This window comes from Euleptes europaea, chromosome 9 (genome assembly GCF_029931775.1).
Source record: "Euleptes europaea isolate rEulEur1 chromosome 9, rEulEur1.hap1, whole genome shotgun sequence".
Classification (NCBI taxonomy): domain Eukaryota; kingdom Metazoa; phylum Chordata; class Lepidosauria; order Squamata; family Sphaerodactylidae; genus Euleptes; species Euleptes europaea.
The window spans coordinates 34,662,812-34,675,931 of NC_079320.1; the positions used below are offsets into that span (position 1 = coordinate 34,662,812).

At 42.9% G+C, this 13,120-nt stretch overlaps 1 protein-coding gene across 1 annotated transcript; it reads right to left on the bottom strand.

The window, feature by feature from the left end:
* Positions 1 to 602: 602 nt before the first annotated feature.
* On the bottom strand, positions 603 to 12,600 carry PGRMC2 (progesterone receptor membrane component 2). Its single transcript, XM_056855290.1, has 3 exons — positions 12,204 to 12,600; positions 2,782 to 2,937; positions 603 to 1,372 (listed from the first exon to the last, which is right to left on the bottom strand). The coding sequence occupies exons 1-3, from the start codon at positions 12,559 to 12,561 to the stop codon at positions 1,275 to 1,277; spliced, it is 612 nt and encodes a 203-aa protein (XP_056711268.1). The 5' UTR covers positions 12,562 to 12,600; the 3' UTR covers positions 603 to 1,274.
* Between the last annotated feature and the right edge of the window lie 520 nt (positions 12,601 to 13,120).

The window sequence follows — 13,120 nt, forward strand, 5'->3', positions numbered from 1 at the left end:
AAGCATTTGAAGATGTGTTCTACTGTTATACGCTTAACCCTTTTGCCTCATTCCCTATTTGCAGTTGCTTTTGCTCTCAAAATTCAAACTTATTCAGATACATTACAAATAAGGATTAAATGTGGTCACTGAAGGAAAAAAAATGGATAAAGCTTTATTTAATAACAGTGCAAAAATATTTTATATTCAAGACGTCTTCCTTTTACTCCATACATGTAAGAGACCTGACCTGGCTACCCCTACGAGAGCTTAACAGCTTTTACATAAAGTCTGACAGCACATTTGGTATTTTACATGCTTTATTAAAATGGTATTCATATTTACAATATCTGCAGGAACCATCCTTTCCAATTCTTGCACTCAAGCATCCATAGACATACCCAAAACCCATGCACACTTCTCACTTCTAAGATATAGGTCTAGGCTCCAAATTTAAGGAGCTCCCTGGGGAAAGAAAAGGGTGGGCTTATTTAAAAAGCAAATGGGGAAATGCATTTGGCTATTACAATGCTAATTATATTAACATATATATAGATATATATATATATGGCAGTAACACTGAGTATTCCTTTACATTTTATATACAGAATGACAATGTTTTCCATTCAGCCCTCAATGCTGCTTTTAGTGACTTATGTCACATCTGGGGCTTTCCCTTAAAACAATTCAAGTCTTAAGTGAAATAAGGCACAATTATTCCGATTTGATTGAGGGGAAAGGAAAAGCATAGAAGGCAGGTTTCAAATGATAGCTTCTGCAGAGAAGTTAAGCTTTTCTCTATCCTTCAGGGGAATATATTGAAACCCCATAATCTGTAGAGGTCTTAAATAGTTCTCAGGCATGGAAACCAACACCCCACAGACTAGTTTGAATATTCCCATTTTTTGTAATGTTTCAGATGCCAAATTTACTAGTATTCCTTGAGGCTTTCCGTTCTAGCGCCGAAGGAGTAGAAATGACATGAAACACTGACGTTTGTAAATAATGAACTGTTCTAAGGCTTCAACAGGCTAAAAGGAACAGAGTTTCCTTTTTAAATCCCTGGCCCCTCTTCATTAACGAAGCCTTTCCAGACATTAGTTAAACTGCAACAAAAAAAGTTGGGCAGCACAAAGAATGCCTAATCAAATCTTCATTGAGAGAGGGTGATGATGTTCTTGTACAAAACCTGTTGAGTTGTTTTGTGCAGCAGAAGAACTGTGGAGACGGGGCATTCTGTGATGGGAAATAAGATTGCAGTTCTGAAGGCCCATGACTTTGGTGATTTACAAAGCTTAATCCAGTTTAGTGTGATCCTTGGTATCTTCTTCATCTGTATATTCTGATGGTTCCTCTCCTGGTTTTAGGAGTCTACCAACATAGTCATACTTTTCTGGAAAAGAGGTTTTAATAAATTAATAAATAAATCAGTTCCATGTTATGAACCTCTAATATGGAAATTACCAGCTGCTTTTAAATACTGGAGTAACATCCCACTTTTTTTTCTCTAGAAGGAATCTTTCCTCAATAGGGAGTGATTACAATGGGGTGTTTTTCTTCCATAAACTAAGGAAGGGAGTGTTTTCCACAATTTCATCCTAGCTCTCAGCACATGTACAAACTAGATCACAGGTGTCAAACATAAGGCCCAAGGGCTGGATCAGGCCCCTTGAGAGCTCTTATCTGGCCTGTGAGCCAGCCACCCCACCCCACTCTCAATCTGGGCTGGCAAGGCATGGCCTAGCCCAACCAAGTAACATGTCATATCTGGCCCTCATAACAATTGAGTTTGACTACCCTGAACTAGATGATAGTAACTGGCCCATGTGCATCTCATGAACTTAATGGCTAAGTGGTACCTGGTACAAATGCCACACCATGCACTATAAACTCCTGGCATTATTAGTGATTAACTGGGATGAGCTGTGTTTTCCTCACAATATCATAAATGCCAGTCTGCTTTCCAGACCTATTAAGTGAATAGAATAATTTTTTGATCTGTCCAGCTGCTCAGCCCCAGTAACTGCATATTAGTATGCTCAACCACTTAGAGCTAACAGAACAAGCACTACAAGGGACAAAGAAGATTTGAGAGGTGTGGTGATACTTTAAGCCACAAAGTAGCTTTGCCAGGAACACCCCACACACACATACACAACTCAATTGTTAATTCAATTGGAATAGTACACTGTGGAGTAACGTCCTCAACCAGATAAAATTTAGAATATTCAAAGTGGTACAGGCACAATGGCTTGTGTGCACACTTACAGCAAGGCTTCAGGAGATGAAGAAGGCTATTTCATCCACTGCTGGCTCAGACTGAAGTAACTTCTTCCTGAGTTTAAAGAGGATTGTGTCTGTAGTTCTCTCTCACCCTCGTGAGTCAAGCTATGCATGCATAGCCTCTGAAAGGTCTGTGAGCAGCTCAGGAGCTCACCAAGCAAGCTTGGGAATTCTGGTACAGGCTCTACCTCTCCAGTAACAGTAGACCTGACCAGAAGAGGTGATTGTAGAATTCGGCCTATAACCAACTTGCCTCTACATCTTCATGGTTGTGTCAGTTTGCCACTAGAAGGGAGCAGGGCTTGTCATGTCAAGTCATGGAAGGCTGGTAAACGTACTCTTTTGCTCACCTTTCCTTATCATACTTGCGGGCATTAAGCTACTGTTTACATAACTTGAAACTTTTTAAAACAAAAGTCACTAACATGCAGTAAAGACATAACCACTTAAATAAATTTCTCAACAGCCACTGCCAAATACCTTTAGGATTCCCAGTGAATCTGCCAATTAAAATATTACCTTTAAACTGCATTTCCCACTCTCTCACACTCTCCATCTGTACAGCATTTAGATCAGATAGGTCGTCATATTCGTCTCTGAGTGCATCTTTATCTAGACGGAAAGTTGCTAGACCCCTTGAGGCATCTCTGCCAGCAAATATTCCATAAGGACCCTCTGAAAAGAAGGAAAAAAGATACATTTAATTACATGCAATATAATTTCATCGCTTTGGAATATGGAAATTGTATCTAAAGTACTGTTGCCCCCCAGCCCCACCGTATCTCAGTTTCTCTATGAATGGAACGATCATCTGTAACTGAATACTCTACAGTTTCTCATAAATGTAATCAGCAAGTCAAACTACTTTTTTGCATTTATTCCAGAAAAGCTTAATGCTCACCAGAAGTATCATATGACAAATGCTTGCTACAACAAGCTGAATACATTTAGTTATGAAGTATGGGCAGAACACTAACTTAATCTAGAATGTAACCAAAGTAACCACAAACATGAATTTTTTTCTACAAAATGCTGTTCAAACAAAGTGAAATTTCACAGCCAACACTTACTAACCGCATCTATATTTATATACTGTAAACAAGGCACATGTTGAAATTTGGTGCATTTAACGGCTTTTGGTATTTTTTGTTTAGCTATCGGTCCAACCCTAAGAAATGTTCAACAGTCTAATCAGATGTTTCTAGGTACCTTGGACACACTGAAAAGACTGCACTGATGGAACTTGGCAACATAGTCAACATTTATCAACATAACCTTTGGAAATATTTTACATGAAGATTACGTAACAGGCTAGCAATCAGTATGTGGCTATTAGAAATGAAGTAGAGAAACAGAGTACAAATGAGGTTTGTGTTTTTCTTTCAACCAAGTGGCAACATTTCATTATGAACATACACTGCAATATGATACACACAAAGTTATAGGATTAAAGAAACAGTAATATCAATCTTTTAGAACTAATATGAACACTAGGCTGACCATACTGAACTGCCAAACAAAGTGAATATGCAAAAAAATACCCTAGCTTTCCCAGAAAGTGCTATTTTTGTGGAATAGCAATTTGCCTTGTGCAGCATCAGCTTATTGGAAAATCCTTCTCAACATGCTGAACAGAGAACAGAACTGGTTTTGGTCCTAAAGCCCAAGATAGGGAGTTTATTGTTTTACTAGCTGTTGTATAAGGCAAAATAAAATCACATATATATTTGCAAATATATATATAATTAAGGTACAGATTCCAGATCCAGTCTGCTCTCAGCTCCCACTAATACAACTTTGAAATGGATTCTTTTATCTAATAAGGCTAATAATGCAACAAGCCTTGTAATGGCCAATTATTTATTCCCAAGAAAAAAATCAATTTATAAGGAATCAATTCACAGATATATCAAGCTTTCATTGGTATCTCTAGCATCTGCCCAAGGAGAGTTGGGTTAGGTACAAATGATGCAACAGAATTGATTGTTGGTTCTTGTAGGTTATCCGGGCTGTGTAACCGTGGTCTTGGAATTTTCTTTCCTGACGTTTCGCCAGCAACTGTGGCAGGCATCTTCAGAGGATTAACACTGAAGGACAGTGACAGAGACACTGTCCTTCAGTGTTAATCCTCTGAAGATGCCTGCCACAGTTGCTGGCGAAACGTCAGGAAAAAAAATTCCAAGACCACGGTTACACAGCCCGGATAACCTACAAGAACCAATGAACTCTGACCGTGAAAGCCTTCGACAGAATTGATTGTGCTTCTTAAATGCTCAATTTCAGTGGAAAAGTTTAAGTATGCAATTTATTTACACTTCTACACTGGGAAAACATATTTAACTATTCTGGTATTAGGAACACGCCTGTTACATCAAAGTTTAGAGATGTACATGACTCTGACTTCATATATCTGGAGCTCTCTAATCTAGGAACGGGCAAGAACACTTCAATTCATGGAAATGTAGCCAAATCTGTTTCTCCTTCTTTCAGGGAGGAAGATCTCAGAGCCATTTAGTTTCTAACACTTGCCAGAAAACATGTTGATTGGTTGCTGGGAAGAAAGAGTTCAGCCCTAGTTTAATGACACAAAGGTGGTCCGTCCTAATGCAGTTGTCATAATTACATCTCATATGAAACTGAACTAGTTTCCACTCTATAACCCAAAGCAAAAAGGGATGCCAACTCCAGGTTGGGAAATTCCTGTTGATTTGGGGACACAGCCTGTGGAGGGTGCGGTTGGAAGGGACCTCAGTGAGGTGAAATGCCATAGGGTTCACTTTCCACAGCATCAGTGTTCTCCAGGGGAACTGATCTCTGTATTCTGGAAATAATTTGTAATTCCAGGAGATCTCCAGACCCTACCTGGAATCTGGCATCCCTAAATGCAAAGGCTGTCACCACAGACTCCATTCTGTATCCATAGACAGTAACAGCCAATGGTGCTTTTCAAATGAATACTGAAAGATAAAGCTTAGCACAATGCTGTCTTTTTATTTCTGAGAGCAGCTCTGAAAGTTTTTCCAATCCCCTTCTCACCTGTTCAGCTAACCTCTTACCTAGAAATTAACATGGAAGTTTATTGCTATCTCCAAGGCAAAGACCCATCCAAAGGATAAGACTGACTAGAACTGGGGTCAGAGCCTTTTAATAAACTGAGGCCATATAACTACCCCTGAGATCTGACCTTGTAGACCATGTAAAAGGTAATTAAAACCATTTTTCTTAAACTTCCATTTAAAATGTAGCTGGATGAGAGTTTCATTGTCATGTAACATGTTCCAGTGATGGTAAACCTAGGGGGGCTGCAGAACAATTTTAATCAAAATAGGGGTTTGCTAAGGCTTGACAACCACTTAACTATGTTATTCAAATTACTGGCCACACACAAAAAAGTAAATATTGAAATGTTAACATCATCTAAGTCTAACTGATGAACTGCATGTGCCACATAAACATTTCTTGGAGGGGCTTATCAACAGTTTTTAATCAACTTCCAGCATCTTAAGAGGGGCATCCAGCAAAATGACAATTAAGATCTCTTTATTATAATTTCGACATGAATAGTGCACAAAACTGCTACTGTATAGCTAACTGGGTATCACTTTAAAATTTCTACTAACAAATTCCTGTATAATCAAGGCATCACTGCTTAACACATCTTCCAGAACTACTATTTATTTATTTATTTATTTATCTATTTGTTTATTTATGAATTTACACCCCACTCTATCCCAGCCAAAGCCAGGCTCAGAGCAGAATATATCATAAAAACATAATTTACAATACAGTCCATATTACATTTACATACAAAAAATAATTTACAATTAAAACCATAATCCATAATTCTATGACACACAGGTCAGCAAGCCAGCCTGGAGAAGGATGGTCAAGATCCCCAAATCAAATCAAACTAAATACAATGGAAACTGAACTAAGAGGATAAAATTTAAAATATTTATGCCCTGCCTTTCCTGCTAAAACAGTGCCCAAGGCAGCAGAGGCAAGCGATGAAGTTGTTTTGGAACCATGTTAACATTCATTCGAAAACTCTTCAGTCAAAAGATGAGCCACATTTTGCACTAGATTGCTTTAACAGCAGCCCCAAGTACAGTGTGTCACAGCAGCATGGATCAACAAACTGAGAATACCTACCGTATATACTCGCGTATAAGCCGAGTTTTTCAGCCCAAAAAAAGCGCCGCCGCTTCCTGGGGCCTGGGGCGGCCTCCTGCGGCTGCGCAGAGGCTGCCCCGGCCCCCGCCCGGCCGCCGCTTCCTGGGGCCGGGAGCGGCCTCCTGCGGCTGCGCAGAGGCTGCCCCGGCCCCCGCCCGGCCGCGCTGCCGCTTCCTGGGGCCGGGAGCGGCCTGGGGCGGCCTCCTGCAACTGCAGGGAGGCTGCCCCGGCCCCCGCCCGGCCGCGCCGCCACCAGGGCCACGCCGCTTGCTCCCGGGAGCCCGGTCAGGTAAGTCTGCGGGGGGGGAGGGGTTATAAGCCGACCCTCGGCTTATACGCGGGTGCCTAATTTTTCCCCATTTTTGGGGAGAAATTAGGCACCTCGGCTTATACGCGGGTCGGCTTATACACGGGTATATACGGTAGTTCTAGAATAAAAGACAATCTATGCAGTAGAAGTAATTGACAGAAAGTGGTTTTAGCCACTATACCAACCTGCTTCTTCAGTAGCAAGGCTGGGCTCTAAAACACCCCAAAGCTCTTCTCCCAATAAACCAAGGATAAACTCAACCCATCAAGGGTAGGCCGAAGAGTCCACCAACACGTCAGACTTCAGCCAACATCACCTGTATAACCAAAATCTAGAACGGTCATCAGCATACTGATGACATTCAACCCTAAAGGTATAGATCAGGGATGTCAAACATAAGGCCCCAGGCCAGATCTGGCCCCTTGAGAGCTCTTATACAGCCTGCGAGCCAGCCACTCCCCCACTCTTGATCTGGGCTGGCGAGACATGGCCCGGCCTGACCAAGTGACATTTATGTCATATCCGGCCCTTGTAACAACTGAGTTCGACACCCCTGGTATAGATGATCTTGTTAAGTAGGCTAGCAAAGATGAAAGAGTTCCAAGGAAAAGGCAGAACACTGCCAATTTAGAATCTCTGATGGTATCTCCCCTGATTATGAACAGACAAGACTGGTTTAAGCTACTCCCTTTCTCACTCTTGTTTCCCTATGCGTTAACAAGATGCAGTGGTCCAGTATCAAAATCCAGAAAAAAGAAATAAAGTTCATGTAATACCTTTTATTGGGACCAACTCAAATGACACAAAACATTGTGCAAGCGTGGGCTATTAGGGCTGTTTACACCTTTTTTTCCATGGTATTAAAAGCCTCAGATAATTCAGGGAGAATGAAATAGGGAAGCATTACCTTTATCCATTTACAAATAGGACTGTCCACAAGTGAAACCAATGCTGTCTCAGTTGCAAAATAATAATAGCAATATTAAATTTGAGGGAATTCACAAATGGGCTCAACACTGGTAAGAACATTTTTTGAAAATTCTGGTGATAGCCCCTACTCATCTCTATATCTTGGGCAAGAGAGGGGTCCCTCACTGAGGTCACCCTGGTTTGAGCATCCCCAAAGCTCAGAGCAACAGGGATTTGCTCCATCCCACTAGTCAACTTGAAACTATCTCACCCCATAGCTTCAGAGAGACTTAAAGGTGCTCCATGAACTTCCAATACTCATTGTAATATGTCTGACTAAAAACCTTTCTTCTCAGGAGAGGTCCAAAATGTATGGATTTGATCCAAAGTTTGTGAACCCCCATGCTTTTGTATCTTGTAAACATGCAAATTCAGCTTCCCAAGGCAATGTATGTGTACAAAGGCAGCATTTTCAGGAGACAATCAGTGAACAGGAGAGAAGTTTAATCCTCCTGCTTGCTTATGCTCCCAGATATTGGTAACCCCCAATGTCATCCAATTCCCCTCCTTCCTACAGCCTCCATCCCATATGACTTTTGTCCATTCAGCTCCTGTGATCCCCATCATAACATCTTTGATAGTCAAAGAAGACCCAAAGTTCTTTTATTTCACCAGTAGAAAAGCCAGCTGGATCCATGATATGTTAGGAATTTGAGGGAAAGTTTTATATCATTGTATGTTTATAGTTAACCAAGAACCCCAAAGCATGTCAAAGGATTACATCTCTCTCTTTCTGGTTGAGTACATTTCTTTGTACTTAATTATGTATTCTGAACCATGATTAATTTCTATTGGTCTGATGTGATGTAGTCAAATCTTATTTCTGCATGCATTTATTGTTTAAAATAGTTCTATGCAGACTTTCTACCAAAAGGTACTGTTTTGGCCTTCTGTAAAAGCCCTGGGGAAAAGTGGAGAAAATATTCCTCCATATCCCAGGTTTTCCATAAACTACAGAGCTGAAAAAGAAATGATTTCTGGTACCTTGCTGCCATTTGCAAAAAACATAATGGAGGGAAAAACACCCCTCTCTGAGCAGAACTGAGCAGAAAGGAAGAGTAGTGTTCATAAATAAAGACCGAAAATTAAGCCAAGCCAAAATTTGTGGACCCCTAATCTTAAGCATTTATGAACATCTTTATAAGAAGGTATCAAAATTCCTATCCATACATTCCACCAACAATTTGCTGCAAATTATATGAAAGGGTTGTTTTTAAACAAAGAAAAGTGCCATAATCATGTAATCACCTTTTGTGTATGTCAGAAGACTTATGTATGCCCATTTGTTTCTTGAGTAGAAACAGATTTGGACCCCAGCCCACAGTGACAAAGAGCACATTTTTAATTTAAAATAATTCCAGTACCACTTTTCTGTAGTATTTTCAAGGCTGTTATACATCCAGCAATCCATCAAACAGGCAGGTAAGCACTGAAAGCCAACCAAGTGCACAGACGAAGTGGGACTGTATGTGCAAATCCAATTCTGAACAATGTGGCAAAAAGCTGAAAGGTGAACATGAATAGGATTCTTGAAATGTCTGCTGTCCACACAGCTGTCCTAGCATAGCATGCGTCAAAATATCTTTCCACATGCATGCCATGAGGCCCACGATTACCCCATAAGAAAAAATATTCAGCTACTTCATCCAAAAATGATAAATTACTAAAGAAACTAACATCAGACAGAATCCCTCACCAGTATATCCCACAATTCGTGGAAGTGTCCTTTTCTCTTTACTCAATCACAAAATATCATTCAATGGGCTAACTGGTCACAAGTCCTTCCCCACCCCTGAATATATTTCTGATGTGTGAAAGTAGTAACAAGAGGAAGCCATCTGAGAAGTCTGACAATACAGCATAGCTGATATTACCTTTTTTCCTTTCCAGTGCCTTTTGCTGCATTACTGAAGCCTTAACTAAATGATGCTTGCAGTTCAAAGTATAAGGTACAATCCAGCCAAAATTTAGCATTTTTCAGTCTACTGATTTCAGTGGGAGACTAATGCATATGCATGGATTTCTGAGTCTGAGAATGAAAAATGTATAACTTTCACTGGATCATGCCCTAGCATTTTCCCAACATGAGGTGAAAGGCACCTTTCCCAATCACTGATAGTATTAACTGTGTATTAAACTGAAAACTTCAGATTTCTTGGATTCTTCTATGAGCTCTAGCCATCAAGGTTATCAATCAAAACTTCTAAGTATTAGATCACAAGTCTTCTCTTAGACATGCCTTTCAATCAAACTAGCCTATGTACCAACCCATTATTTTTTCATGTTATGAACTCTTTCTTGAAATATGAGATAACTCTTTCTTGAAATATGAGATAACTGGCTATCTTCTACCCACAGATCCATTCATTGACAGACACAAATTAGTTGGCTCTCAGCGCTAGGGCAAGTCTATTATGTGCCCTTTAGATATTTCCCACACACTGTTCACGACAGGAGAGGCACAATAACTTAGCATTTTTTTCAAGATCCAGAAATTTTCCAGTTTGCAGATATTGCAATTAATTTCTTTGAACCGTTAGCCATAACAGTGCTGATAAACAATTCAATTTCCCTATCAGATGCAACAGTGTTGCACATACAACAATAACCTGCACAAGAACTGAAATAGTCTTTTTAAAGTGCAGTGATCTACCATAAGAAAACACATTGTTGGCAACTTTTATCCAGCAGCATATCTGAACAGGAAATAACCCCAATATCCAGGTCAGTGTGGTGCAGTTTCCTGACAATCATGCTGTTTACTTGCTGACCATGTGTAGTATGGCTGTAGGCAGTAAAGATCCGGACCATAAACACTGTCAGAGATAACTGTTGCACAACCTGATCTTGTGCATGTTTAGCCAGAAACATGCTGTGATCAATTGGTTCCGGAATAAAAGGGTAAAGATGAATTTAGGCAAGACTGGGGTGATACTGGTCAGTTTGGAGGGAACTGTCTTGTCCATCCTGGATGGTGTGGTGCTTAAGCTGACGAATGCAGTTAAGAGCTTTGGAGTTCCCTTAGATTCCCCTTTGTAGCTGGAGAATCAGGTTGATACAGTTGCGGAAAATTTGCTTCCACACTAAATGCAAGGTGCTGGTTCTTGCATATAGAGATCTATGTGGCCTAGGACCCACATTCTTGAAGAACTGTTTCTCTTGGTATGAACCTATATTTCCAACGGGTCTGTAAACCTTACTGTTCAAAAAGGCTTTTAAGGATAAATGAAACAAATTAAAATCAACTGTACGCAGCAAGTGCAAAGTGATAACTTTGTGGCTCTCTTCTGTAATTATGTTATAATCTATGTTTGTGCCGTATATTAGCCAAACTTGTATTTGTAAACTGCCCTGACCCACCATCTGGTGCCAGGAAGACGAGTCATAAATATTTCAGTAAGAACAAACCAATTTTAGTAGGACTTCCTTTCCAAATTTGTGGTTTAGGATGGGATCATAAGGGATTAAAACTGCAAATCAACACCCAGTTAACATCCCCACTAACTTAAAAAGAAGCAGAACTACTACTGCACGGTTTGTACTCCAGGTGCCAAAACCTTAGCGTAGTGAGATGTCAAGCCTTGCAGTTCCACGTCTACTTGGATCAGCATAAACTCTAGGGCACTGGTTCCCAACCGGGGGTCCATGGACCCCCAGGGGTCCGCGAGAACTAAATTAAGATCCGCGAAACAAAGTTATAAACCCATAATAAATTAATCTTTTCAATTAAAAGTTTTCTATTATAAAAACATATTCAAATATTATTCTAAGTTTAATGTTTAACTAACAGTTATGATTAAAATTTATTTTAAAATTCTCGGAATTTTTATTTTGAACCTTGGGGTCCCTGCACCGAACAAAAAAGTCCTAGTGGTCCCTGGTCAAAAAAAAGGTTGGGAACCACTGCTCTAGGGTAACTATTTGCCCGACTGCAGCCCAAACGTTACTGCAATCACCGAGTCTTACACAACTCCTTAATAAAGGAACGCCACTAACGTCGACAAGTTTACTTCTCCAGACAGTCTTGACCATCAAAGCAGGAGACAGGCAGAGGCAACACACAATGCACCCAGGAGAGCTACAGGCGCATAGGTCAAGCACGCGTTTGAAACAGAACTGTCAGCTTGCGATTCTATGCACGATCCCCGGGGGGGTGGGGGAATAAACCCCAAACTCCAGCGAGACTTGCTTCTGAACAAGCACACTAGGGGGCTACACGGACGGTTAGGAGCTTGCGACCCAGGAAGCAGTCCTGCTGGGAAAGGGGCTCTTTCAGCGCCCTGGACTCACGCCAGGTACCCACGTGGCTAGGCGAAGCAGGCCAGGTACCCTCGCGCCCCTCCCCCTATACCTGCTCCGGGGGCGGGGCGGCAGGCAGGCAGGCACGGCGAAGAGCGAGGCGAGGCGCTCCCCTCGGGCCCTCCCTAACGCCTGGCCCAGGCAGGGAAAGAGGCGGGCAGAGGGGCCCCCCGTCCCCCTTCCTCCTCACCGGGCCCGTAGAACTTGCCGCCTTTGGTCACGTCGAAGACTTTGCCGTTGACGGCCAGGAGGATGCGCGGCGTGCGTGCGCCGTCGTACTCGCGCAGCTGCTCCAGAGTGAAGTCCCCCCGCTTCATGCGGGGCAAGGGAGAGGCCTGGCTCTGCTGCGCCGCGCCCCCAGCCCCGCTCCGCTTGCCCCAGCGCCGGTAGAGCTGGTAGGCCGCCAACGCCACGAGCGCCAGCAGCGTCACGTTCAACAGCAGGCCGCCTCCCCACAGCCAGCTGCCGGCCGCGGCAGCCTCCGTCTCCTCCGGGCCGCCGCCGCCTCCTTGCTCAGTCCTTAGCTTCCCATCCCCATCGTCCGCCATCGCTGCCCAGCCAGCGCCTGCCTGAAAGGAACCGCTCCGCCCCACACGGGCAGGCGAGGCGGGGCGCGTTCGGCCTCCTCCTTGCCCGGCCCCGATTGGCCGTAGGCAGCGACACGTCATTCACGCCAACTCGCGCCCCGCAGAACGAATGAGAAACAAGCGCACGCGGCGGCCCAACGGCCGCCTTCCACCTTAGAGAGAAATCGTGGGGGGAGGGGGAGGGGGAGGGGGGAGTGTCAGCAAGTCACTCGCGCTCACGTGATAGCGATCGCAGAACGCTGCGCGCGCACACTCAGAGGATGCTGAGATCGGCGCGAGCGAGCCCGAGGCCGCTGGGCTGGAGTGTTTGCGCGGGCTTCGTTATGGTGGTGGGGAGCGTTCCTTCATCGCAGTCAATGCAGAAAGCAAAACGTTGCCCGTCTAAGGCCGCTTATGCACGGGAGGTTGTGCCTTGGATTTGCTGCTCCCTGGATGCACGTTCCCCCCCCCCATCCGAAAGCTCAAAACTCAACACAGTAAGCCCCCTTGCAGAGTTCTGAGAATTCGGATGGGGGAAATG

What these genes read in the sequence shown, in the direction of transcription:
- PGRMC2 (XM_056855290.1), bottom strand. Translation starts at nt 12,561, where the DNA reads ATGGCGGACGATGGGGATGGGAAGCTAAGGACTGAGCAAGGAGGCGGC. An exon ending in CGGCAAGTTCTACGGGCCCG is followed by an intron (nt 2,938 to 12,203) that starts GTGAGGAGGAAG and finishes CCTTCTTTTCAG; the next exon opens with AGGGTCCTTATGGAATATTT. An exon ending in GTGGGAAATGCAGTTTAAAG is followed by an intron (nt 1,373 to 2,781) that starts GTAATATTTTAA and finishes CCTCTTTTCCAG; the next exon opens with AAAAGTATGACTATGTTGGT.